The sequence below is a fragment of the Corvus hawaiiensis genome, chromosome Z, assembly GCF_020740725.1.
Source record: "Corvus hawaiiensis isolate bCorHaw1 chromosome Z, bCorHaw1.pri.cur, whole genome shotgun sequence".
NCBI classification, from domain to species: Eukaryota; Metazoa; Chordata; class Aves; order Passeriformes; family Corvidae; genus Corvus; species Corvus hawaiiensis.
Window position 1 is genome coordinate 11,867,154 of NC_063255.1, and position 27,277 is coordinate 11,894,430.

Here is a 27,277-nt window from a genome sequence, read left to right on the forward strand (position 1 = left end):
GGAAACTCTTTAAAGTACAGTATTTGAGAACATTGCAACAGGACTTACCCACTGCTGCCCTTTCTTTTTCTCTTCTTTATGTTTATAGAGTTGCAAGCCACGTGTGAAGTTACTCATGGAGAAATTTGAGGGAGGTAACAGAGACACAGAGGATATGTCAAACAGTCGACCCATCAAAATGCCAAGACAAGATGTACCTACAGGAATACAGACAAGGAAAGCAGTACTTGAGAAATTTGCAAGTAAAGGATATGAAGCATGTTCTCCAGGACCCAGTACCCTTCAAAAACCTGTTCAGCCTAAGCCTCCTCTGGGAGTCAAGCCTTCAAGTGATGACAAAACAGAGAAAGATCCAAACCCACCACATTTGAACCCAGTGGCACAAAGGTTTGGTGTTCAGCTTCAGCCCACTAGCAGAGGAAATGATGAAAAAACTGCATGCACTAAATTCTCTATCAAAACCAGTGACCCATCAAGAGAAGACCCAAAGCCTTTGAACCCAAAACCTGCGTGGAACAAGTTCCTTTCTCCTCCTGATAAAGAAAAAAGTTCTCTGGGACCAAAACCAAATTTAAATTTTGTACCACAGGAGAGTGAGGCAAAACCAGAATTTTCAAAAGTAGCTGCAGTTAAGGAAAAATTAAGGTCTGCAACACAAGAAAATGAGCCCAAGCCTCCTGTTTCTAAACCACCTCTTGCACAGAAGCCTTCTCTAAACAATGAGGTATCTCAGAATGAAGACACTTCTAATAAAAGTGGTTTTCTGCAAAGACTGTCAGGACCTAGAACAAATACACACGCACTCCCAGAAGCAAAGGAAATGGGTGAAAATAATAACTCTGCTGCAGAAGCTGCAGGCAGTCATTTTCCTAAAATAACTCTGAAGCCTACTGGCCACAGGTCCAGCTTATCAAAAGGAACCCCCAAAACTGTGGAGGAAAACACTGAAGAAAAGGGAATGAGTGCTGCCAAGAACATCTTCCTCAACAAAATCATCCAGGAAGAATCAGGTTCTTCTCATAAATTCCATAAGATGAATACAGCACTTGCTGCAGAAAGACCATCAGGTGAACCACAAGATAAAGAGGATGAGGACAGGAGTTCTAAAATGCCCAAGCGGAAAACCTTGCCCTCAGTGTTCAAGCTGGGCCAGCCCCCACAGAAGCCAAGCAGACCCCCCGTTGTGCACCTGGGAAAGTTCCGGAAGAGCCGCCAAAAAAATAGTAAGTCCACTCTGTTTTGCTTCCTTAGCTTTTTGATGCATTTAGTACCAGTTCAATTTCAGATGGAATCTCCTCTTCTGTTCAGAAATAACACGACACGTGTGCATCAGAAAACCCCTTAGGGCTTTAACTTAGGCTTGTGTCTCTTGCATACAGGACAGAAATTAAAATTATGTTCTCTATCCCTCGGCAATAAAGTACAGGATGAATGTTGATGGTACTGGGTTCATCTGTTTCTCAAAACTACTCAGATGCAGCTATAACTTGTGTCAGGGAGTATTTTCTCAACAGACATTTAAGTCCTAATTTAATTAAACAGATCAAACTTAGATTATTCAGTTTTCAGCATAGATGGTGAGAAAGGGGGATGCCCAATGGTGTGATTCGGAGCTCTAAAGTAGCTGACAATGGATGCTCTAACTCCATGCTGTGCATGTGTGGTACATCAGGTAAATTCATGTGATTTAGTTGATACATAATTTTTCCTTGTACCTTCTGTGTCTAGAATACAGCATGGCTTGTGTTTCAGCAGTTCTGAATACACATAAGGTTGCTCTTCCTGAGGCCAAAGAAGTTCAGAGGGGCTATGGCAGGATGAAAAAGCTCAGAGCTGATTTCTCTCAAGACAAAAAAACCTCACTAAAAACACAGAGTCTGCATGCAACTATATGTTGTGTTATTATTTATTCCACTCAAATATTAGGAGTGTATCAGTAATAAAAAATGTACTTTTTTTTCAGCTGCTGTATTCTGGCTTTCCTTTGTTACCCTACAGTTAAGGAAATGTTCTCACAAATCCAAGATCAGGCCAAGATCCTCAAATGGGCAAATTTGTGTATGTCTTTAAAATAAATACGCCCATATACAATCTCAATATAGAAAGGCAGCATTTTCAGCCAACTACACCAGTAAATGTTTTGGTTAAATAAGAAGAGTAAGAGCTCTGCTAGTTAAAACTTTGAGAAGTCCTGACAAAGGCTGGGAACACAGAAAATGACAATTTTTTTAAATACATTTTTTCATTAAGTAATTAATGGAGGAATTTTTATTTCTTGTTCTGCTCATTGTCTTTTTCAGATTTTTTTTCTGGTTCCCATTCAGTTATCGACGCAAAGCATTTTTTTTCACCTCTTTTTAAAACTGAGCATAAGAAGTATTTATCCTGTGCATTTTAAATTAACACTGTGAGCAGGGCTGTAAGAATAATATCAGAATTTTTTCCTAGAAGCAGGGTGTCCAGTCGTCACTAACCAGGGGTAAGAACAGCCACCACCTTGATGAGTCATGGGAACATGAGCTAAGGATGGAGATGCCCAGCATGGTGGCACAGGTGGTTTTCCAAATATGTTGCAAAACTCACACACAACTAAGTAGAAATGAAGGATCAGACATGGTCTTCTCTATCTCACAGTCATAGGGGCAGATCAAGACTGAAAGATTTAGGGACCATATCCATGAGAAGCTGTTCATAGTGTCCCTGAACTTCAGCCTTTCCCCCCAGAGCTGGCATGTAGATCTTGATGTTCTGTTTGGCTTTAATTAATGCAGCCCATTTCTTTGTGGCCAGAAGTCTGCACAGAACAGTTCTGGTGGACAGACAAGGCGTTCTAGAGTGAATCCTGAACTCCTTTTCAGCTCAACAGTTATTCATTGCTGATGTGTTTCTTGGAGCATAAATAAAATCTACTTGGTTTGGAAGGGTCGTTAAACTGAACTGTATTTTTTTTCTTAACTGTCATTTCAAGAATCAAAGTCATGTCAGGAAGACACCGCAGCACAGATTCTTCCTGCTCATTACTGTGTCCTGATGAACAGAAGATTGCCATGGTTGCTTAATTTGTTGCTGTGATCCAGGTGCTGAATATAAAGAAAAAGCAAATGAAAATAATTTTTCCATGCAACAAAGCTTTCTGAGATCTAACCTTTGGTCTGAAATAGGGCAAAAGTTAGGCTTTGCATTATCCTTTGAGAAGAGGAAACCTCCACTCATAGTGGTTTTTACATTTGTGTTAGGAGCTTGTGCCTGCATTACAGAAAAGCTTGTACTGCCCAATTTAAAACAGGAGTTTGAGCTCTGCCTTCTCAGAGGTATCAATTCACCCCTTTTTCTTTGGTTGTTATCCTTGCCCATGAAACCTGTTTTACTGGTTTTTGAAAACAAGTATTCATTGGGCATGACATGACATTAAATGTTAGAGGCAGAAGGACTTAGTTTTGACACAGCAGTCTCAGTTATGTGTGGGAGAAGGACTTAAATCATCCACCATGCCTGCATGAATATTAAGGGATGTTAGTTTGCTGTTGGCCTTGCTGTGGATTAGAAATTTTCACCTAGTCCTGAAAAACTTCACGATAAAACTTCTGTAGATACAAATGTCTTTGTTAGAAAAGTCTGACTATTGAAGTGCTCCTATTTTCCAGTGAAGGCAGTCTTTAAGATCCTGTCTGGGCTTGCGAATACATGGCAGAATAGTAAATTCCTGTGTTATGCCCCATTTACAGCAATTTTCCCCGAGGGATCATATTTATGTCAGCTAAGAATCAATGAGACGCATGTGTTTTCAGTGTCCAGAAAATAATATCAACTATATTGTTTGATAATAAACACCCAAGGTGTTAGGAAAAAAGAAGAGAAACCAAGTAGTTTTGCTGACAGCTTTCCACGTGAGGCCGCAACTGTAGTGTTGCTTTCCAAGGAGAACTGCACAGAGTGTAGTGGGATCATACAGGTACAGGTGGCCACACACACAAAGTCAGATGGAGGCTGAGACCCCCAGTGCTCTCCATACCTCTGCACAACTCATGAACAATTAACACTGGGGCTTCAGTTTTTCAGTGAACAAGAAGTGGGCACATGGCTGTCAGTCTGCTTCAGTCAGGGAGAAAATTCTTCAGAATTTTTAAGAGCTTCCACAGCAAAGAATATTAAGGCTATGGAGGAAAACCCTGCCACTCTGGAGTTTTTGCAGCATTACCTTCAAAGGTCAAGGATTTGCTACATAATTTTCCTAAAATATGTGGGCAAAACTGTAAATTAAACTGCTAGTATGGCTTACAACATTGAAAAAGATAAATCACTGCAATTTAAAAATCAATTCAACCATCCTGACAGAAATATGGATGAGACGGTTATTTCTCTGTCTTAGTTAGTTAGTTAGTTAGTTAGTTAGTTAGTTAGTTATCTGCTTAAGAAAACAGATAAATCAACATTGAGTGTTTCCTTGCAGGAATTGCTCTGAGTGCAACTTTCTGCTTTTGTGCATAAGGAAGCAAAAGTACACAAAATCTATTGCAAATTAATATTTAAACTCATTGTACTTGATTATTTCCGTAGCTACAACTGTCTGCAACATTTTCCAAATGTCTTAGAGTATATTTTTATTTTTAAAGGAATAAATTTTATCCATTTAGCATCAGAAGACAGCTCTCCGTTGTGCATTGTCAAAGCTTCTGCAACTGGCAGAAGATATACCCCTATATATCTCAAATTTTGTTTGTTAGGGCTTATGTGCACTTGTTCCCTTCAAGATTATCTGATTCTAGTAAATTAACAGTAAGATATGGGGTTTTTTGTATCATGGGATGGAGGCACAGAAAACTATTTTTCTCATGTATACACTTGTTAGAGTCTACACATGAATTCTAGAGTTGTTCCTGCAGCTAAGTCCCAATGAGTCAGCTATAACCATTCCTGAGTGGAGGCTTCAGAATCTAAGATGCAAAATTTCGGACACAGAAGAGAAACCATGACAGTGAACCTGTTAATTTTGGTAAGAGGTTTGACACGTAGTTTGAATGGCTTTTAAATCAAAGTATACAACATGTTCATACAATCTGTCTGGACCTCTGCAAAGGACTGAATGAAGCACATGACCTGTTATGCTCTACTTGAAACCATTGCCCACCTTCCAACACGGTCTGTGCTGGACAGATTTAACACAGTGTCTTGAGGATTACACTATATACAACAGCAGCCTTTTGAAGTGCTAAGAACAGTAGTTAGAAAGGAAAATTCATAAGGCTGAAGAACAGCCATGAGTTTGTCATGGAAGGTGACAGAAAGGAAGCTACTAAAGAAAAAAAAGCAAAACTGATGGAACTGAGTAATTCTTTCTGCTTAGTAATATTTCCTTAATTTAATTTCTGAAATCTTGTTATTTTGTACACCTGTTTTGATTCACAAGAAGAAACACCTACTTATGCACCTTCATCATATGGTTGCATTATATGGGTCACAATACAAAAGCATCTCTGCTGTACCAAAGTTTCAAGTGTTCTGAAACCTGTCTAGATTCCAGAAAATAATGTGAACACAGAGCATATCTAAAAATTTAGAGATTGATAAAAATTATAAGAACAGGCTGAAAGTTTCCCATTCTTCAAGTTGACACATACTTTGCTTAAAGCCTACTTTACAACTATTTTTAGCAAGGGAGTGTATCCAGCAAATCACATTACTTTACAGACAGCTTTATGGTCAAGTTGGAAAAGATCCCCTTTTCCCCAATACACAAAGGTACTGTGGTGATGGAGTTCTGGACATGTTGCTACCATTACTGGAGAATGCATCTTGAACCCTAAAGGTGTCTAGATCAAAAACAATGCTTTGTAGTCTGTTTACTTGTAATTACAAGAATGATTAGCATATAATTCCCGTATTTGAAGTTTGATATGTACTGAAATTTCTCTCTGAGCTGAAAGTCCTAATTTCTCCGTACTCTTTAAATATTTCCTTAGCAGCTCACAGAGGTAAAACCTATGCAGCATGTATAATGTTTGAATGTGAAACAATCTGTGCCCTACAGGTGCACGCATTTTAATCTTTTAATTTTTTAGACCTTTTTTGACTCACAGGGAAAAATGCTCTTACTGAATCTTCATCATTTGGTAGCATTAAATGGGTAACACAGCACAAATTAATATAGTTCATTATAGAAAAATATATTTAAAAAACCATAGTTCTTTATAGTTCATATATAGAAAACTTTCAGTCATTCTTAAAAGTTTTGATCTTAAATGCTACAATAAATATTCAGTATTAATAGAGACAAAAAAACCCCCAAGCATTTCATAGTAAAGCTGTTAGGAAGATTTGGAAATTGTATCTAACAGTTGTTTTTATTCTAAAAGGTTCATTTTAATGAAGAACATTCCTGAGGTCATTGGTTTCCTCTTGAAATTGAACCCTCCTCAGATATGTATATTTGGAACAATGATGTTCCTTGTCTGCAAATTCTGAAGAGAAAATATGCAGACTTCCACTATCCAAATGCAAGACTTTGTTGCATGGGAATTTTTTATGAAAATTATTTTTTATATACCATGCTATGTATGATGTAATTATTTTTCACATTGAAAAACAGGTATAAAATTATAAAACCCTTCATCATTATTTTATTTTGGGAAATAGTCGCATTTAAGAAAATTTTTCCAGTAAGTTTTCTTTTGCTTGCCTTTGCATCATTGTACACATTGTCTTTTGCCTTCTCTTTCAAATATAAATGAATTACAAAAGATTAGTTTTAAATTATTGCTATCTTACATGTACTCCATCTCTGAATGTTTTCAATTTTTTTTCTTTTTTCTTGCATGTGAAATAATACCATGCAGCATAAAATTAATTGACGCAGGTTTATAAATATTTTTTATTAAAATCAGAAGTAGTCATTAAGGCTTTTTATCAGACAAATGAAAAGTTTCAACTGCAGTTCAATTGGGAATTAATTTTATGTTCCCCTTTAGATAAGGATAGGCTTCTGTCTATGATAACACATCTGCAGTTGGAAATCACTTTCCTTATGCCAGTCAGCACTGCTCAGGTGAAGAACTAGTAATATCTAACCTCATATTTAGTCACCACAAGGCTCAGTCCTGTAAACTTTTACATACTGAAGTACTTTGGGTGAAACTGTGAGCTTTCTTTTGGGAGTCAGACTATGTGCATGCTTAATATTTTTCAGCCATCAACCTTAAATGTAGATTTAGATGCTCACTTTCATGTGCTGTATATTCTTCATCTGCTTGTCTCTACGTACCTGGAATGGGAAAAGTCCGCTACGAGGTATGGAGTCTAGGACTTAATATGTCAACTCTATGACAGTTTTGAGAATATAAGGGATGGAATAGGTTTTAAATGTTGTGTGAAATGCCCTTAAGGTAGTCTGTGAATGTGTTGTGGAAAGATTTTCCAATTGAGACCAATGAGAAGTTGTGGGTGAGGGTCCATAGTGACGTAGAGTCCCCAGGCACGTGCAAAGGAGAGCTGCTTTATTGCAAAAACCTGGCATTTTTAAGCAGTTAGCCAGTTATCAGTTACATAGTTTTAAAGCATAGCAAACATAATTCAACCAACCACCATACACCACGATGTGAACACCCGATGGTTATAAAACATGTTTTTCTACCCCTAATTCAGCTGTGTCTCTTTCCCAGAGTCCTTTTCTACTTAGCCGAAGTAACAGACCTGAGCCATGATTTTACAAGGTCTTCCCTTTATAAAGCCTTACTTACCAGTAACAAGAAGTTTTGCTTAAAAAAGGACAAATTCTCCTCCTGCTTTGATCATCTTTTTCATGATGTGTGAGCAACCATCAGCAAAGTGATCTGAGAAAGTATGCAGACTTAGGTCTTCATTTTCCCCTTTTCCCTTTGTCTGAAATTCCACCCATTTGGGATGTAATTTTGTTTGCACACAGGAGAAAAAAAGGAGCTTAACCACCTAACTTTGAGGAGAATCAGGAGAGATGAGGAGAATAAAAGAAAAGAAAATTCATAAAGGATTGTGCCTAGGCATTTTTAAAAGTAGGGTCTGGACTCAAGGAGAGCAGCAACCAGAAACTTTCTGGGCTCTTTGTTTTCAAGGTGTGAGCAGTGTTGCAACAGAACTTTGTTGCTATAGTATGTGTAACAAAAGCATAATCAAAGGCACTGAGTTTCAGCTCTGTTGTAAGTTTACCTGCTCACTTTGAGCAGCTCCAAAGCAGCGTAATAGTGAAACCTGAAACCATGGTTTGTATCTAAACGAAAATGTGGTTAGGGAAGCAGAGCACAGCTCTCTGCACATTACAAATGAAGTAGGAAGTGGCTGATCAGCTGCTGGAGATGTTGTTGCAGGTTCTTACTTAACCCTCTGTAAAACCCAGAAAGCTTCCCAGGCCTGGCATGTAGAAGTGGTGAAGTGCTTTGCACTAAAACTGAAAAGCATGTTGGCTTTGCAGAGTAGCCCAAAAGCATTTTGCTTTATAAAAGGATTCTTTCAAAATGCAAGTCTTTCTGATGTGTAACTGCTTCAAAAATCCTGAAGTCATTTTATGATAATAACTATAAAAATTCACTAAGTATTTTAAAATTACAAGCATTTTTTCCTGCAGAATATTTGATGTTTCCTTGTAGTACATGCTCATTGTCAGGTTTTCTCAACATTACTAAAAGCAGGAATCTACACCACACCAGGAGCTACCCGTCCCCCTGCATCAGGGGTCAAAGGGAATAAGGTCTCACCAAATGCCACACTCTAGGCCAAAGAAAGATATGGTTTTAGGATGCAAAGTCAAGAATCAGTTTTTCCCTCGCATGTGCAAGAGACTGCATTATTATGGAACAGATTTTCTTACACATGTATATGTATTTATGCTGTGTATTTTTGGTGAAGTAGGTATGATGAGAGCAAACTAGTGCTATGCATTGCTGTTCAGTTCCAGATTTATTTAGGATGCAATCTTGAACCAGAAATTTCTGGATTGAGGCAATGGATAGGCTGGATGCTACAGCCTGATACCTTAAACATCATAAAGAGTTCAGTCTTTGTAGTTAAGTTGGGACTGTTAGGAGACTGGAGGCTAGGCTATTGCATTTGCAAGAGACTGTGTTGCTGATAAGATCAACACAGCTGTTCTGAGCTAACTGGGATTTCTAAGGCTTTGAGAGCAGGTATATATTGCTGCTGCAGACCAGCCAAAGATGAGAAAAGTATGAATAATTGAAGCCAAACCACCCTCTGCTAGAACGGGATATTTTCCTGCTTCAAGGGGGATTATCAAAATTATTATGTGTCATTGCTGCCAGTTAAAAGCTTTGTGCCAAATAAACACATTCTATTGCAATACTGATTGGATTGAACAGCCAGGTTTGTATCTTCAGCCAATGGATGTAGAACTTGTGGGTGTGTGTGCTAAAAAATATGGGGGACTTTTTCCCTTTGACAGCTTCTGTTCTGTTCAGGTTGATGATTGGATATTCACCTTCTTCTGTGTGCCAATCTCTCACCCAAACACTGAGATATCCTGGTATTTAGGGAGGTGATAAATAGAGGCATGTCATTTAAGCTTTATTATTACTGGAGCCAAAATCACCCTTGCACATGAGTCCAATTCATTTTACAATTTTGAAAAACAGAGAACCATCTGTGACCAAAGGACTGGTTCCCATAAGATTACCATCCCACCGACTAGTGCTTGTTCCAGGTGTACTCCACTATGGACTCTGAGCAGTGCTAGAACTTCCCTTCATTTTGCAACATACTTAAGGTATTAGCATCTCAGGACAGCACTTTAGTAGGTTGAGAATGGCTTTTTCTCATTCTGCCCTGAATGCTTTTGCCCACATAGAATTCACAGGTTCCAAAATAGCTGGACTTCTAATTTCTCTTTGAGTTCACATGGAAGTGGCATAGAAATTATAGAGTACTCTTATATGCAGGTTGATTTCTTCTGCTGTTGAACACAGAATATCTGGACATGAAGGGAAGATGAGATCTTTCTCTAGATGTCATACTGGCTACCAAAGATGTATCAGTGGTCAAAGTCACAAGTATTTCATCAAGACAGCCTTAGTGTCCTTCACTTCCCGATAAACAGACACTCCCAAGAATGTAAGTGACCTTTTGGCCTCTGCCCATATGGAAGTTGTTTGAGAAGGTTCTCCAAGAACACAAGAAACATTTTTGCAGAGTTCTGTGCACAGTTGTACTGTAAGTGCTGAGGATCTGGGCATGATTAAAGAAGTTTAATGCCACATGCAGCAGTGTAATGGGATATTTGAGACATTCTGTGGACAGTTTTTATGGCAAGTTTCTCTATACAGCTGCGGTCCCTTTCCACCTGTTCTTTTGTTTCTTTTTGAAGAGCTTCAGCTTCTGCCTCTGTTTATTCAGTGCAGCACAACATGTGATAAAAACTGAGAATCCTAAGAAGAGAGAAGAGGCTATTTGGAAACTGAGGTGTTAGCTGTCAAACTTGCCACACAGTGACCTCCCTTAACACTGTTACTGTGATGAGAGTGCTGCAGGTGCATGTGAAGCCAGGATGTAGTTTCAGCTTGATTTCTTGATCTGAGTGTTGGCAGCTGACTGCTGTTCCACTACCTCCACAGAGCTTTTCCATGTTTTTATAGTACCGTGTCCCAAATTAAAAAAAAAAAGAAAAAAAGGAACTGGAGTCAAAATAAAGTGCTGCATTAAACTAGCAAAAAACACACTATTGAAATGTTATGATAGCTTTTGCTCAGCAGGCCTGATTATAACACCTTTTTTTTCCAAACAGGTTTTCAGCATGTCACTTCCCTACCCAACTCATTGCACTATTTTCAATATTAGAATTAGCGTATTTTACTCCTACATCAGTCTTGGTCATAAGTGTAGCTAATTAAGCTAATTACAACTCTAAAGGCTGAGAGGAGTCAGTTCTGATAGTTCAAAAATAAAAAAGCAGTACTTCCATTAATACAATGATCATTTAGTTAGTGTTAGATTATAGCAAACTACAAAATTAAAAAGGACAGGTTGTTCAACCTTTATACTTAAAAATAAGCACTTAATCTAAAATGCATGTGGTATCTTTCCCTGACTCAGTTTCCTATAGCTTAGATTTGGCTCTTGAGAGACATCAGATGAAAGAAGTATTATGCACAGAGACTTGGGAAGAACTTTTACCTTAGCCCTACAAACTTATCTCAAGAAGTAATAAAATATGATGACATAATGTTCATATGCATGTTGTTCATATGCATGTTGTTCATACGCATACACCACATTGTATTAGGGCAACATAGATATAACCACAGAAAAACTGATACAGGATTCCCTATTAAAACACAAAAATAAATTTGAGAGTATCATTAGTGCCAATTAACATGGCTTTCATGAAAACAAAACAAAAACAACTAAACAAAACCAACCAACCAACCAAAAAACCAGACTCCTTTTTGGTTGTTTTCTTTGATTAGAATCTAGAATTCAGCTGCAGATACATGTTGTCAGTGGTATTTATCTTTATCAGGGGTTTTTAAAAAATGAGAAATTATAGTTGGTGAAGTTTGTGGATGAATAAAGACTGTGAAGAATTAAAAGCTAACATATAGTCCACAGATACACAGGTACAACAAGAGCACAGTCATGTGTAACCTTGGCTCATTTAAGCAAAGTTTGCTTTTATTCAAATGCAATTGTACATGTATATTGAAGAAATGTAAACCATACCTGCAAAACAAGGTAGTGTAATGCTTTGGAGAAAAAAAATCTAGTTATAAGCAACATGGCAATTGGGTAAGGACTATGATGAGACACGAGTATAATGCATAAGGGTTATCAGCTTGTAACTCTTAATTCTTGGAGTTTTACCCTTAAGGAATTTTCATAGAGCTACAAAGTTTTTGAATAAAAACTTTTTGCTCATGGGCATTAGTCAGGAGTCTGCACTTCCAAAACAAGAGGAGGGATGACAATTGGAGAAAATACTGAAACCCCCTGGATGCAATCAGTAGAGTTATGGCCAGATGAAGAATGACTTGCAATTTTCATCTCTACATGTGGCAGACAAGTGCATGCTGTGTAGAATTCCAGTGCCAGATTTTTTAAAGTATTGGAAAGGTTGGAGAGATAACAGAAATAGCTACAAATTAATTGCTACATGGGGAAAAAAAAAAAAAAAAAAAAAGCACCTTAATTTGAGATTTTAAATGGTGAGTCTAAAGTCACTGAAAAGAAATCTGAGTGATATATTAATTTCAGTGGTGTCAATACGTTATAGGTATAAAACAGTGGTAAAAAAAAGGCTTTTGATCCTGTGTGCAAAGGTAAAAATAAAAGTAATAGAACCTGAAGCCTGAGGTACTTAGAAAACAGTAAGATGCAGGTTTTAATAGTGAGCAAACTTAAAGAAACAAGTACCACTACAAAAACACTGTAGTATTTTTCTCAACACCCCTCAAACAACTGAAAGACACATTTTAGCCAAAATGTTACTTTAGTATATCTCTAGCTGTTGAGCTCAATGTAGCAGCAAATATTTCAAATGTGATGTAACGCACAGCACAGCAATCAAAGGATGTCAGCATTGAATTGGAAGGGATATAAAGAAGTTGTTTGTCACTATGTTGATATCCATCCCTATGTACAGGGTAAGAACAACTGTACTAGAATTCATTCATCCCATAAATTTATCCTACTTCTTCAACATGGACCTCAGGCGTGGAAATTTCACTTTCACTATTCGAAAGTGCCACCCAACAATGTTGCTGGTCTTTAAACACATTACTTATTGTCTCTTCACTGTGGAAAAGAAGGGGAAAAATATAAATTATCCCTTTCTTCACTACCAGAGACTTAGGTCATTCATTTTGTTCTCCCCCAATCTTACCATGTTTCCCTAAACAACCACCATTTGTTCAATATATTCAGGAGTTCATGTTTTCTAGAGCTCATTCTTGCTATTCTCCTTTGGGTACTCTCCAGCTGGCACACATTAACCCTGCTGTAGCCTCCTCAGTACTAAGAGGAAGGATTATTTCACTTGATTTTTGGGCTATATTTTTGAATAAAAGGATAAAAAGATAAGTGGCACAAATTTAATCTTGGCATATCTTAAATTGTAAGGATCTTCTCTTGCAGGATGAATGTTTCTTAACAAAAACCACAGAAGAAGTCACATGTGTAATCATCAGTGTTGGGTCTATGGGTACTTTGTTGTTTAAGAAATGGAGGAACTGAACAGGTTTAAAACGCGCTGTTGTTCATATGTATGTTGACAAGGTGGTCCAAGCATCCATGAAGAAAAATATATCCACATGTTTTTGAGTTGTTTGGTAGTAAGGAGAAAAACTGTCAACTTGATAATTTCACTTTACTTTCCATGTGAGATATGGAAAGGTCCATCAAAAAGTTATCAATACCCCTTTTCCTGTCAATCCCAAGGACAGAATTCCAGACACCCGAGAAGCTAAAAAAGCCCTTCCAATAGCTTCTTGCAACTTTCAGTCTTGATATTAAACTTTAGTAAATATTTGTCATTGTTCTGTGTTTGAGACACTTTTTTTCAGTGTAGTGAACATCTCCTTTGCTTGACAAGATTTTAATCTCTCACAGGTGTGAACTTAAGGAAAATTGCCAGAAGACAAGGGGTTTCTTCTCAGCTCTAATTGATTTTAACAGAACTCTGTGCTTTTTCCTTCTGTTCTCCTCTTCCTTGGATTTTCTTGGATTTGTGTCCATGCAGCTGGGGAGAATTCTTTTTGGGTAGCTTTTAATCCACTGGTACTTCAAAACAAATGATACTTCAAAAACATCATGGCATCCAAACCGTGACTTAATTTGCTTGTGTAGAATAAGTTCTCTCAAAATGAACCCTCAGAGAAATGGTTGGTATGGTTTGGCTGTGGCTTGTGCAGGGAGCATGAATTCAGTGCCGCACACATGCACACCAGCTCACTTGTGTAATTGTGGCTTCTGTGCCTGGTGCACAGCACTGTCATTTTTTTAAGGCTACACATGTCTCTTGAGGGTGTAGCTTCTCTGCAGCTTCTCAAACTGCCACTTTTCTAGTCTGAGCTTGCTAGAAAATTAAGTCCAGACTTTTACAACTTACATTAAAAACGTATTTGAAGATGTTCAGAGACCTGAACCTCTCTTAATAAATGCCAAAGTATGTTTTCGTCTCTCATTCCCTCCCATAAAACTCTTTCTCTGAGCAACAAAAACTCAGCAAGACTGCATCAGTGCTCACACGAAACTCTGCAGTTGGTCTTTTCAAGCAAATTGTGGAATTAAATTATAATTTAGTTTTAAAACACAGGTGCTAATATATTGGATGAACTTTGATGTTTTTGTGTCTTGTTCATGTCTTGGCAAAGACATTTTCAAGGCCTTGTACGGGCAAAACATTATTGAATGCAGTCTCTTCCCCTCTACTCTGGTAAGATAATGCAACAAAAATATTTAAGAGCAGGTTCAACAAAATATACTTTCTCTGGGGTGTGTGCAGTACTGGTATTTTAGCCAAAACTTCACTGAACACAGCAAGGTTCCTTCCTCAGCTGTTTTCCTGATAAATTCAGTCTGTTCTGCTTTATTTCAGATCCTAAAAATGAAGGTTTGAAACAGAAAACACCTTCTTCAGCAGCACTTGCCCTACCAATAGCTCCATCACACTCTGCTGTGCAGTTGCCACCTCCTCCACCAGCCTCTCACCCATCGCTGCAGGTGCCAGCAGCTCCCAGTCTGCCTCCCAGAAACATGAAGCCCAGCTCTGAAACAATGTGAGTGAACATAAGCCACAAGGGCTTTATTTTCTCACCTTTCTCTGCCTATCACTTTCCTCCTGCAGCAGCAGGTGAAGGCTGCAGGAATTCCAGGTTTCTGAGAGAGGGCTGTCTCACACTACTTGCCTTATCCCACCCTATACCTGGCCTGTTTAGAATTAGCTTTTATTAGTTTGAACCCTCCATCTATTCAGTTGTTTCCCTGAATTGTCTTATCTGTAACAACACTTTTTTGCCTTGTGGGTGAGGGAAGCGAGAAGGGAACAGACTGGTTTTTTACGCCAGAACGATCCAAAGACTTTAAACACTGATAGAAAATCAGTTTCATCAATAGCTGAAGGTTTTCCTTGAATTTTTCTGGGCAAAGAGGGAAAGGAGGGTCAGGTCTATGAGTCAATACCCCAGGAAGCAGCTTTGCAAGCTGGAGGAACTGAGCTCAGCACTGCTTGTGAAACTGCACTGAGGCGGTGTCGTGGCCTTGTGTGATAACCCTGAGAAGCCTCTGTTGATATGGGGCTCCTTTCTTTATCCTTCTTTGAAGAGCTGCGTACAAAAGCGGAACCTCGGCTGACACCGTTATAAGTACTTGAATCCAGCATCAAAACTGACCAGAATCAAGCTGAGCCTGAATAATGAGCTGCTCTCTGGCCAGCAGGTACTGCAAAGAGCATCAAACAGCAGGCAGGGAGAGTTAGAGAGACGTGTCCAACTCAGTGCTGTGTCACAGCATTAGTCCTGCCTCACAGCCACAGCACCTGCAGTAGCCATCCTGAATATCATCCTCTTTACCAAGGCATGGGAGCCAAGTTTGTCTTCAGAGACCTGTGAAATGTACCTCCAGATGCCTTGTCTGTTCTCCCATTCCTGTATGCCCTGTGAAGTCTTATCTGCTGAAAATGTGTGTCTGGGTGCTGACACCTTTGCTTTCACTTGTCTCCATGCTTTCCCATCAAGCCAATTTTAGAACATCCCATTCTGATTTCAAGTCCTTTCTTTGATTTTACCTCTTCGATGATGACTGGCAGCCCTTGTTTTCTTTCAGCTGTTACAAGGCATTATAAAGTTAAAAGTTGCTGATATTATTAGTTATATTCTCAATTCAGTTTCTTTATTCTCTCATTTGGAGAACATTTAAAATCTAAGAGCACTGGAGACATTTTACCTGGCCTAACCTTATACCATTGTTTCTCTTGTCTGTAGTTTAGACTTCAAGCCCCAACAAGTCAAAGTCTCAGAGCTATATTTAACATTGAGCAAAAGTCTGGCATTGTCCTTTTGCATTGTGTAAGAAGCCTGCACCTGCAAAAAAGGTTAAAAAGCCCAACAGATCTTTCTGTTCAGTCAGCTCATCTGCCTATTATATTTTTCATACCACGTTCATCTTCATGGTATCTGAGTGCCTTCAGCTCACTTGATGGTTTTTACTCAGGATAAAGGTGGGCCCATCTGAAACACTGAGTCAGTCAGGGAGACCAATTTAGAAAATCTAGTGTGTACTTAAGTAGGATATAGGGCTCAATATACTGTTCAGGCTTTGTATAAAATAGATAATAAAAAGCACCAGAAAAATGGTGTATGAAAATGTAATCATAAAACCATCTTCATAGGTTTCACATGCCCACTTTTTCATACTTACAGAAGCCCAGAGAATGAAGAAAATTATGATGACGTTGAATTTGTTTCACAGGGTAAGATGCATGCATTTAATAGATTTAATTAATGGCTACTATGAGAATCTGTAAGCATATTGTATTTGTAAGATAAACAAAAGTATGTTGTATTCAAGAGTGATCTGTGTAACTAATTATACTGGTTCCGCAACTTTATCGGTGAAGATGGTTGTCTCCTAACACTAATAGATCTACTGTTCTGTGATTAATATGACAGACTCTCAGAAACTGCTTTAAATTTCTTTCTTCCCCCTCCCTGCCCTGTTTTTTGGTTTGGTTTTTTTGGGGTTTTTTTGGGGTTTTTTGTTTGTTTGTTTGTTTGTTTTTTGGTTTTTTGGGGTTTTTTTTTGGGTTTTTTTGGGGTTTTTTTTTTTTTGGTTTTTTTTTTTTTTTTTTTTTTTTTTTTTTTTTTTTTTTTTTTTGTTGTTGTTGTTGTTGTTGTTGTTGTTGGTTGGTTTTTTTTGATAGAAATTTGCTGGGACCATAAATCACCAGATTTTCAAACCCGAACTAAAAGGAATGCTGCTCTTTCAGAGTTGGCATTACGTGGTCTGGTGAAGGAGGCACTGTTTCATACTTGATTAAAAAAAGAAAAATCTGTTGACTGTGCTTTTACTGTCGCTTTGTGGTCTGACTCAGTGAGAGGCAGTGAGTTGTACCAGGAGCAGCAGAGAAGCAGATTGTGGCACAAAGAATTTCAATCTGCCTTCTGTTCCCTCCTTGGTGGCACTCGGTCTGTGCCAGCCACACTGTGCATCATTTAGTGTGCTAGCCATCCATGACTTACAGCAGGGCAGGCTGTGGAGCTGAAACCAAGCTTTTCTTACCTACCTGCCTGCAGACTAAGGAGGAAGCAGGAGAGTCTCAGAATATCTTCTCCTGCTGCCCAGGGCAGAGGCTGGCTTAGGAAAAGAACCTTTGAGCTACTTATGCAGCTGTGGGGCTAGTGCAAAAAAGTTCTTTGATGTCTGTTTGGATTTATTAGGTTTTTGACAATTACTTTTTCATATAAATAGCCATTTTTGTAAACAAATAGCATAGGTAAATTCACCAATGTCATTAAATATTTTTTAGAACAAATTTTCCACTTTTAAAATACGTGGTGAAATATACTATTTGTAGACATTTTTAGTTTACAGCGTTCTACAAAAGCAGTATAGAAAAACTCTGATTTTTGCATTCATACCATCCTCAAAAAACAGAAGCCTGCATATATTTCTAGTTAATATCACTGATGTTATTAACGGTTTTAAATAGTTAATGCTAGAATGAATTCTTTTCTGTACAGGAAAAAAATAAATATCCTGGTTTTACTTTTTCTTCCTATAGGTCATGGAAATACACCGAGGGTAAGTGCTATCTGCTGACACAAACCTATCCTTTTTTAGCAAAAACTCACAAATGTAGTAAAACCTCTTCAACACATTAGACAATTAATGGCAGATTTAATGCAGTGTATTGACAGTAAGTTGTAGAAACAATTATGTGTTGTGAAGGGTAGAAATAAAGTCAAGGAAGCAGAGTAAACTGGAATAAATTATCAAAGCTGGCTACACACCAAAAATTGTTTAAAAAAAAGAAAGTGCAAAACTACACCTTCTATTACCACTGACATTTCATTTCACTGGAATTTTCCAGAAATAATAGAAATAAGGGCCCTATTCCATTCTAGCAATAGAATATATCAGTTAATATTTCCGTTAATTGCAGATTTTTATCAGTATGTTTAAGTGCCTGGCTATATAAGGACAAAAACAGTTTCTTGGACCCTGATCTGAATCCCATTTAGATCCTTAGTATTCCAGTTTAAATAGTGCTAACCCTGATGCCTTCATTATGGAGTGCAATCATCAGCACAGACAGAGTTTACAGGACTGACTTTACAACTAGAGCATCCACTTTGGATTAAGCAATGTGTTAGTGTGATTTGAAAAATCCAAGGCTTCATAGTTGTGATATTGTAAAAACAAAGGCAGAAAAAAAAAGAATAGTGGGTTTGAATAATGAAGTAATTTGTTTGGGGAAGAATAAAGTAATTTGTATTTGCATTTTGCTATAAATGTTTTTCATATAGTTTGTATGAAGCTTACATAGCAGGCCCAGTTTCTTCAAGTCTTTCCAGTTGTACTTACACCATTGAAAATGGATTATTTTTTATAGGGACAAGAAAGTGATGGAGAAACATATGAAGACATTAGTGACATCAGGTACTAATTCTAAATGCTTTAAACTATTGTAACTTTATTACTATCTTTTCTAATTGGTGTATTTCATCTGGCACTAAAGTGTCATTCCACTGCAGTCCCTGCCAGGGATTACTGTCCTCATTCATTTCACCTGGAAGAAGTCTGGTTGTTCACAGGTTCTTTCCTAGTTAGATCTGCTATGCCCTGGCCTGGAAAAATGCCTGCAATTAAATTATGTAGTAACTGTGGTTAAGGTAACAGAAGTCTGGTTTCTGATCTAAGGAGTATGTCCGAACCACTGGTTGGAGTTACAGCCTAGGAGGAAAATAAGCTCAGCTCCAAGGTAGTATGGTGCCAGATAGATCTTTTTTTGTGGTTGTTCATCTTGCTTTTCAAATAAATGTTCTTAGAACTCCTATGAGAGGCTGGATTGACAATTTTCGTTATCCGAGTCAACTAGTATAGCTACAGAGACAGAATACAAGCTCTGCTTATTCTTCTTCCATTTAGACCTTTGCTTTGATGACTCTCCTGCCCTGGTAATGTCTGAATCTATGGGATGAACTCTATTGCAATAGCCAAAGAACAACTTTAATTCCCTCTGAATAAGGGATAGATGTAGAATATTTCAGATGTAGAACAATTTTCAGCAAAAATTTATTGTTGAATTCCCTTTGCAAATAAATATTTTAATACATGGTTTATAACCCAAACAAGCAATCCTCATTCAGACTTCTTTTTTAGCAATTTGAGCCTTTCTGTTTAGCAAAAGTACAAAAAAAAAAAAAAAAAAAAAAAAAGAAGGGGAGCCTCACTCAATCAGTTCCATAGGTTTTCTAAAACATAGGTCTTCCAACCAAGCATTTGGCAGCAAATGGCAGAGCTGGAGATGTAGTCCTTGTTCCATCCCAAGTGCCCAGACCTCAGTACCTCCCAGTACATGAGGCACAGCAAGCAGTGTACCTTGGTGTGAAGAAATGAGCACAGAAGACTGACTCATTTGTGTAGACTGCTGGAATAGGTTGCAATTAGGTTTATAAATGCAGTCCAGTGGCAGCTCAGGCTTCAGTTCAGCCTGGTGAACCTGCATCAACCACTGGTGGCCTGGGTAAATATTTAACCACTGCATCTAGTATGACACCTAGACTGCTGCCAGTTCCCAAGCATGCTCAACAAATTTAGCCCAGAGGTATCTGGACACACACATGTAGAGCCAGATAACCTTTTCTGGTGTGCTGTCCTCATGAGGACAAAGACTTTAACTTATACATGTAATAAAAGGCTGCCTACTCTTATCTGTTGCAGCTGCATTATGGTTTAGAATCTGTAGCTTTAATTTCACTTGGAAAAGTCTTTTTTCATCACCTGAAGTTTTTTGTCAGCCTTGGGTAAGGTAGTTCTAAGGAAGATTTGTTTCATGCATTCTGTCCTGGCAATGCACTTTCAGACCACCAAGGAGAAAAGAGAAGAAGCGGGACAAAGAAGATAAGAGAAGAATGGACCAAGAGAAGAAAGAACAAAAGGAAAAAGAAAAGAAAGAACAGGAATTAAGGAAAAAGTTCAAAGTAAGCTTTTTATTTCATAATGTGGACAAAGGTATGCAAGAAGCATTACTTAGCATTGTCAAGTTCAAAATACACTTTTCATCTGGTTACAAAACTATTTGTTACGGTAGGTAGTTCAAACGCCTGCATAAATTCTGAATAAGGGTTTAAGCTACCTTTTTGTGTTTGTCATATGCTTGAATGCAAGCTCTGCACTGATGGCAAAGACTGTGCTTACACAGTTTTCATTAAATTACCTTCTCAAGTTTTTTCTATATAAGAAAGCCTTAAAATTACATGTTTTCACTTTTCTGTTTCTAATAATTTACATCATTAGAATAGCATCAAAAGTCCTTAATGAAAGTGGGAATTGAATCCCATACACATAGTGTTATTTGCTTCACTGTAGTCAGATACAAATGTATTTAGCCCTTTAAAGATTTCAAAACTGTATTGCAACACACTGCCCTTCCCTTGGTAGAAAGGGACTTAGAGGCAATTCCAGCTTAAATGAGGAGGAGGAAAATAAGACATGTATATGAGAGCTGCAGTCATTGTCTGCGGCTAAATAATGAGACGGTTCCTTCTGTTTTAAATAACTTTTATGTAGCTGGTGGTCAGCATGTTCCCACAGTTTACAAGTCTCCCAGTCAGTTTTTCTTAACTAATGCCTGTTCATACTTCTCCATTCTACTACTGTCAGTTTCACTGTACACAGTGGGCAGCTTTGTTTTTCTTCCTATTATGCTCTGTACACATAAAGCCATAGTGATTCACATCATGTCCTTGGTCTGCTGTGGAGAGACCAACATGAGTTAAGAAATAAATATTAAAGGTACACGTAATTAATAACAGTGAGTTAGCTGGTGTTTATTAGGCCCCAAGTCTATTTTTTAGACCACTCCTGAGAAGTGTAGGCACTAGTGCACAGAAAACTTTTAGCTTACAGACTGTTCTCCTGCAGCCATTAAGGTATTTTTTTAATCTTGAACAAATATATTGTATTGCACATTTTCTTTCCCATTTATTGGCCACCTATACTGGATAGATATTCCTGGGCTAGTCTATAATGGGCAAGAGCAATATGCCTCTGAAATACATATCTTAAAGTCAAAATACTAAAACCCAAAATGGCTTCTTCATAACATAATGTAAACTTCTCACAAAGTGAATTCTGAACAGCAGTAAACAGCATGATCATCTCTTGTGAATACTTGCAAGATCATTTATAGAGCAGAATTGTAAATACAAAGCAGTATGTGGTAGACTCATTAACGTTAATGTTAATGAATGTTTACTCCTATGACTTGTGTCAGGAATAGTGTGGCCAGCAGGACCAGGAATTGTCAGATTGTCCCCCTGTACTTTGCACTGGTAAGGCCACACCTTGAATCCCATGTCCAGTTTTGGGCACCTCCCTCCAAGAAAGACATTGAGGTGCTGGAGTGAGTCCAGAGAAGGGCAATGGAGCTGAGGAAGGGTCTGGAGCACAAGTCCTGTGAGGAGCAGCTGAGGGGAGCTGGGAGTGTTTAATCTGGAAAAAAGGTAATTCAGGGGGGACTTTATCACTCTCTACAACTGCCTGGAAGGGAATTGCAGCCAGGTGGGGATCAGACTCTTCTCCTAGGTAACAAAGGATAGGACAAGAGGAAATGGCTGACACTGAATCGTGCTGTAAATCAAATCCCTCCTGATGGGAGAGAATATTTTAAAGTCCTTGCAAGGAGTTTCAAAAGATAAACCCAGACTTTTCTTGGAGTTTCAGTGCTGTGAGATGTTTATTAGGTCTTATCAGAGGAACAGAGCCACCAGCGTGACCCAGGTTCAACACAGAGCACAGAAAGCAGGAGAGAAGTCCAATTATCAAGATTTACACAGCCTTTTAAAGATAATTTAACCAATGGCTACTAAAAATGTATATTATTTTTACTTTCCTACCAACTATTCCGTAACACAGCCAGGAACTGTGGAATTCTTTGTCCAATCATCCCAAATTACTTTTACTGCAGAATATGGAGTAGAAAAAGAAGAAGAGGGTTTGGAGAACAACAACAATCCTCCATTTTGATATTTTTTGCTGTTATCTATTTACTACAAAGAGAAGCCCAAAACCTCTAAATTTTTCACCCTGTGACAATCTTACATAGTAGTCTATCACCTAATTCACACCACTGTATTTTCTAGTTCTTGTCTGATCGTAGGCAGTTTTTTCCAAGGTTGGAGGTTAAAACAGTGCTGTTCAGGGGCGGGTAAAAACCCTTCGAAACAGGCAGAGAAATATTCTCGTCACTCTGGGTTCCTACCATGGCCTCAAGTTGTTACAGGGGATGTTTAGTTTGGATATTAGAAAAAATTTATTCATGGAAAGAGTTGTACAGGATTGGAAGAGGTGCCCAGTGAAGTGGTGGAGTTGCTAGCCTTGGAGGTATTTAAAACATGTAGATGTGGTGCTTAGGGACACGGTTTAGTGGTGAACTTGGCAGTGTTAGGTTAATGGTCGAGCTCAGTGATCTTAGACGTCTTTTCCAACCTAAAAGATTCTATGATTCTATGAGTAGTTCTGCTGGAAATAGATGGAGACACCCACTGGAATTAAATACATCTGTTCTGTGAACTCAAGAAAGGTGTCATAGGTTAGTTTGTTGATTTTAAGCTTTGTATTTCTGTGATTTTGCCAGTCAGTTCTTCAATGGCTCTGTTTCCATGCCATTCCCCTCTCTTTTAATCTCTGATTTTAAATTTAAACTGTGTAGTTGGGGCAGGAGGAAGCCTTTCTGTTTATTTGCCCACACTATTTTAAATGTCAATGCAACAGACAACCATCATTATCATTATTTTTACTTTTTTTTCTAAATGTCTGGGAAAGGACTCCATTTTTCCACATCTCTGATATGTTCTGTTTCTTCTTCAGTTAACGGGACCCATCGAAGTCCTTCATCAGGCACGAGCTTGCGTTGATCACAAGGGAGGGAAGAATGAACTGACTGTCAAACAGGGGGATAAGATTGAAATCATTCGCCTCACAGACAACCCAGAAGGAAAGTGGCTGGGCAGGATAAAAGGATGCTGTGAGTTCTGTTTCTTCACTGTGCTCCTAAATTTTTTCACTGCATGACAGCAAACGTGAGCATTATACCAAGGACTAGCCCTACCAAGGCTGGGTCACTGGCCACCAAAGCAAATAATTACCACAACTCACCCTTCTGTCTTCAGCTGGCATACAAGGTCTAGTTCACTGCACAACATAGTATAACATCTATAGGCACTAGAATATGTTGGGTACAAGATGCTGGGATCTTCACTGACATACTGAGGGTTAATCCCCTGTCAGCAGCCTTCAAATAGCATCAGAACCCAGCTCCCTGCAAGTAACAAGTATGACATTTTTTCATGTCTTTGTATTAAACATAATATGGGTGTTCCTCAAATAGAATTAGAGAATATAAGGGCCTGTTTTAAGTGTTTTTCTTGTTCTTATTCCTATGGAAAGTTTCTAGCTGACTCCTAGATTTTATTTTCTCTGAAATCCAAGATGTTTCTCCTGTTGTATAAATACCATCAGTGGATCTTTGAGTATAAACAGGTTGATGTTCTGGCTCATGGGTTATAAAAGGTTATAAAAGGTTATAAAAGGTATAAAAGGCTCATGGGTTATAAAGGGTATAAAAGGTAAAATCAATCAAAATTATTAAAAGCACATGCTTGATCTTTAGGGGGACTAAAATGACAATAAAATTAGTAAGACAGTTCACATATGTAGAACAGAGTTCTACAACATTGCAGATGATACCAGCTGAGCAGTCTGTAGTGATAGATACATACAGATAGTAAGGAACTGAGTGTGTCTCATGCAAAGAGATTCTGAGAGAGCTGGGACTGTTCAGCTGCTGAAAGGAAGACTAAGGGGTATCTTACAATTGTTCACAAATACCTGGTGGGAGGAGGTAAAGAAGATGGAGCCAGGCTCTTTCCAGTGCTGCCCAGTGGCAGGGCAGGAGGCAACAGGCACATACTGAAACACATGGGATTCTGTCTGAACGCTTTTTTTACTGTGAGGGCGACCAAGCAAGGGAAAAGGTTGCTCAAAGAGGCGGTGGAGTTTCCATCCATGGAGATCTTCAGAACCTGATAGGACATGGCCCTTGCCAACTTGCTCTAATGGAGGATCATGTTTGTTTAGAGGGATTGGCCAAGATGATCTCAAGAGGCAAGTTCCAATAACAGCTTTTCCACAATACCTTGAAATTGTGAAAATAAGTCAATTACATGGATCATTTTTTACACAGAAAACCAAACCTTGGTGAGGGCTGGGAGAAGGGTATTTTCTAGTGCATGTGCAGTCCATTACTTAATTTACTTTTCATGAATTAATTTTTGCGTCAGCAAAATTTGAAGCTGTACAAGGTTTCTCATCTAAAAGTGTCAACAGTACAGACCAATTTGTTACACCCATGCTTTGGCCTTCCATGTTCACAGGCCAGGTCTGTGAAGAAGACCAAACAAAAGAGAAAAACCACTTCTTATCATATAAGTGCGAGGAAACACACTAAAAACTGCATTCACTCAGAAGCAGGAGAGTGATAATTTTCCATTTTCAAAGAAATGCATGAGCATTTTTCACCTTGGAGAAATCCATTTGTGCACTTTTCTGTACAGGCAGTACACCTGTCTAAAATTACCCTTAAGAGAGACAGAGTTTCTCATCTCAGGCCAACTGCTCTGATCAATAAAGCTACAGTGTGTCTGCCAATCTGAAGAAAAATCAATGCAAATGACCCTCCTAATGAGCTATCAGGAACTGTCATGGACTTTTTAATGTCCACATCATGGACTGCCCTAAAATATGCCACAAGATTCCAGTGGTCCCAAAGACAGCTGACAAAGGGAGTTTGCCCCATGATTCCTGGAGTCTGCACAGAAAATTCTTCTGCTGCAGCTGAGAAGCAGATAAAGGTGAACTTAACATGAGCTGAGGAGGGCTTAAGGCGGGGATCTGAGACAGATCTGATATTTGTGTAGATAGATGAGGCTGCTTGGAATGAGACATTTCTTTGAAAGTTTTCAAAAATCATACAAAACAATTCAGTCACTGGTTCTGAACCTCTTGTTAAAATCATCCCTTTACCATTACCCCTTAAACTGCTTCGTTTCATTTATTTAGATGGATACATTAAAACAACCATGGTGGAGATTGATTATGATTCTTTAAAAAGAAAGCAAAAACCATCTACCAGAGCTGCTGTGAAACATACAGAGAGTGACCAAGAAACTTATGATGATGTTGGAGAGCAGGACACGACTAGCAGGTATGTATAAGGAATGTATGGAAAGAAACAAGTGATTCACCCGGGTCAGCGTAGACGGGAAGTTTTACAACAAACCCAACTCTTGTCCCAAATCAGCTATTTATATAAGAAATGTGTTACTATTATATGTAGCTCTTCAGAATGATGTAGTCAGAGGAGTTCAAATGAATCCTGAGATCCAGCATCTGTAAGCACTTATACTTAGGAGGAACCCATACTTTTGGAAGAGGACCTACCTCATTGAAATCCAAAGGAGAAAAAAATGCAAACCATGCAGGATTACAGATCATCTGCAGGAAGTCCAATTCTCTTCCCTCTCTCTCTCTCTTTACTTGTTCTGTCTTTTGGAGTCGCATGCTCCCTTTTCTAACATGCAAGAATAAAAGACTCTAAAAGCAATGGAAACGCTCACTGCACCAGGGAACTCTTGATCACATTCTTTGCTCTCATGAGCCTTAGCATGAGTCTTTTAAGTCTTTCCTTTACCATTTTCCTTATGAAAAGAAGGGACTTCTGGAATCATGTCTAGGATAGCCCTTCAGAGAAGAATGCGGCTTATGAGTTTAACCCTGAAAACAAGGCCTCTGGAATTCTATGAGATGGGTATAAGCTATACTTTTTTGACTTCATCAGAAGCAACAGTCTCCGTGCATTTGCAGTGCAGTGCTACATTGCAGATTCTCTACTTCAATATGTCATCTTTTTCATGTCAAGTAGGTCTGCAGCTAGAGAAGTGACTTATCCAGCAGCAGAACAGACTTGCTGGCAGGGAAATACCCTAGTGGTCTCTTGTCACAAGAGTCAAGGCTATCACATAACCTAGCATGACAGTGGTACTTATGTTACCAGATCTCACAGAAAAGTTTGCTTCTTACATGTAATTCAACAAACCAGTGCTCATTCTCCATTAAATGTCCTCATGAGCAGAAACACAGAGCCTGGGATTCAGATAAGCGATCTGCATATAGGTGTAAAGGATTTCAATATGTAGGTCAACCATCTTGAAGCACTCAACCTTTACACCTGCTTTTACTGCTTCCCAGGAGGATCCTTAGCTTAGAGGCCTGTCTGGAATAAAAGGACTGCAGCTGTTTGGCTACTAAAACATCCCCATGAGCTCCAGCAGCAGCATTTGGAAAGATCTGCCTTCAGGCTGGCATTCTTTATACAACCAATAGTTTTGTGTCTGGTATTTTTCCAGGTTGCTCAATACCAGTTTTCCTCTCTGAACATTGGTCTCATAGCATTGTGACCTAGCATAAGAGTCATGTTAGTTGTTCTAGGTTTCAGGTAATCTCAGCATTAGTTACTTCATTGGAGAGCTATCTTTGGCCAATCCTTTTCACTAGGGCAAGCATTACAATTAGCCACCTCAATGCAAAGAATTTAGAAAATGTATTGAATTCAAAAGCAAACAACTGCACTTACACTGTTGCATACTAAAATAACAGTGTATTCCAAGGAACTTCAAAGGATGAATGATTGGCTCAGATTCATTAAATCCTTTAAGCTGTATTTTGACATTTTTATCTTCTCTGGTGATTAATAGCATTCTGTTCAGTTCACAAGCATGAACTGTTGGAAGGTCTGACATACATCAACGAGTTTTGAAATCACCATAAGAATGCCATTCTAAAAAAAAAATTCTTGACCAAATAGTATTATCTCATTATCAGTAGTATTGCTAATATTCCAAGATTAATAAATAACTAGGGGTGGTGTATTTCAGTATTTTTTGGCACAAGAGTTTAACAAATATCTTGTTTTGATGTATAATTTTAAGTAAAGGTATGATCCGGAAATAATCTCAGCTATTAT

The 27,277-nt window shown here is 38.4% G+C and overlaps 1 protein-coding gene across 3 annotated transcripts in view; it reads left to right on the forward strand.

Moving 5' to 3' along the window:
* FYB1 (FYN binding protein 1) overlaps positions 1-27,277 on the forward strand; it is a 57,950-nt gene that overhangs the window by 19,295 nt on the left and 11,378 nt on the right. For all 3 annotated transcript variants that reach the window (XM_048292559.1, XM_048292561.1, XM_048292560.1), the window contains exons 2-9: positions 89-1,223; positions 14,570-14,750; positions 16,392-16,441; positions 17,753-17,772; positions 18,584-18,630; positions 20,057-20,174; positions 23,065-23,221; positions 25,315-25,459. In XM_048292559.1, the coding sequence (XP_048148516.1) occupies positions 89-1,223; positions 14,570-14,750; positions 16,392-16,441; positions 17,753-17,772; positions 18,584-18,630; positions 20,057-20,174; positions 23,065-23,221; positions 25,315-25,459 (1,853 nt within the window). The remainder of the gene's footprint in view (positions 1-88; positions 1,224-14,569; positions 14,751-16,391; positions 16,442-17,752; positions 17,773-18,583; positions 18,631-20,056; positions 20,175-23,064; positions 23,222-25,314; positions 25,460-27,277) is intronic.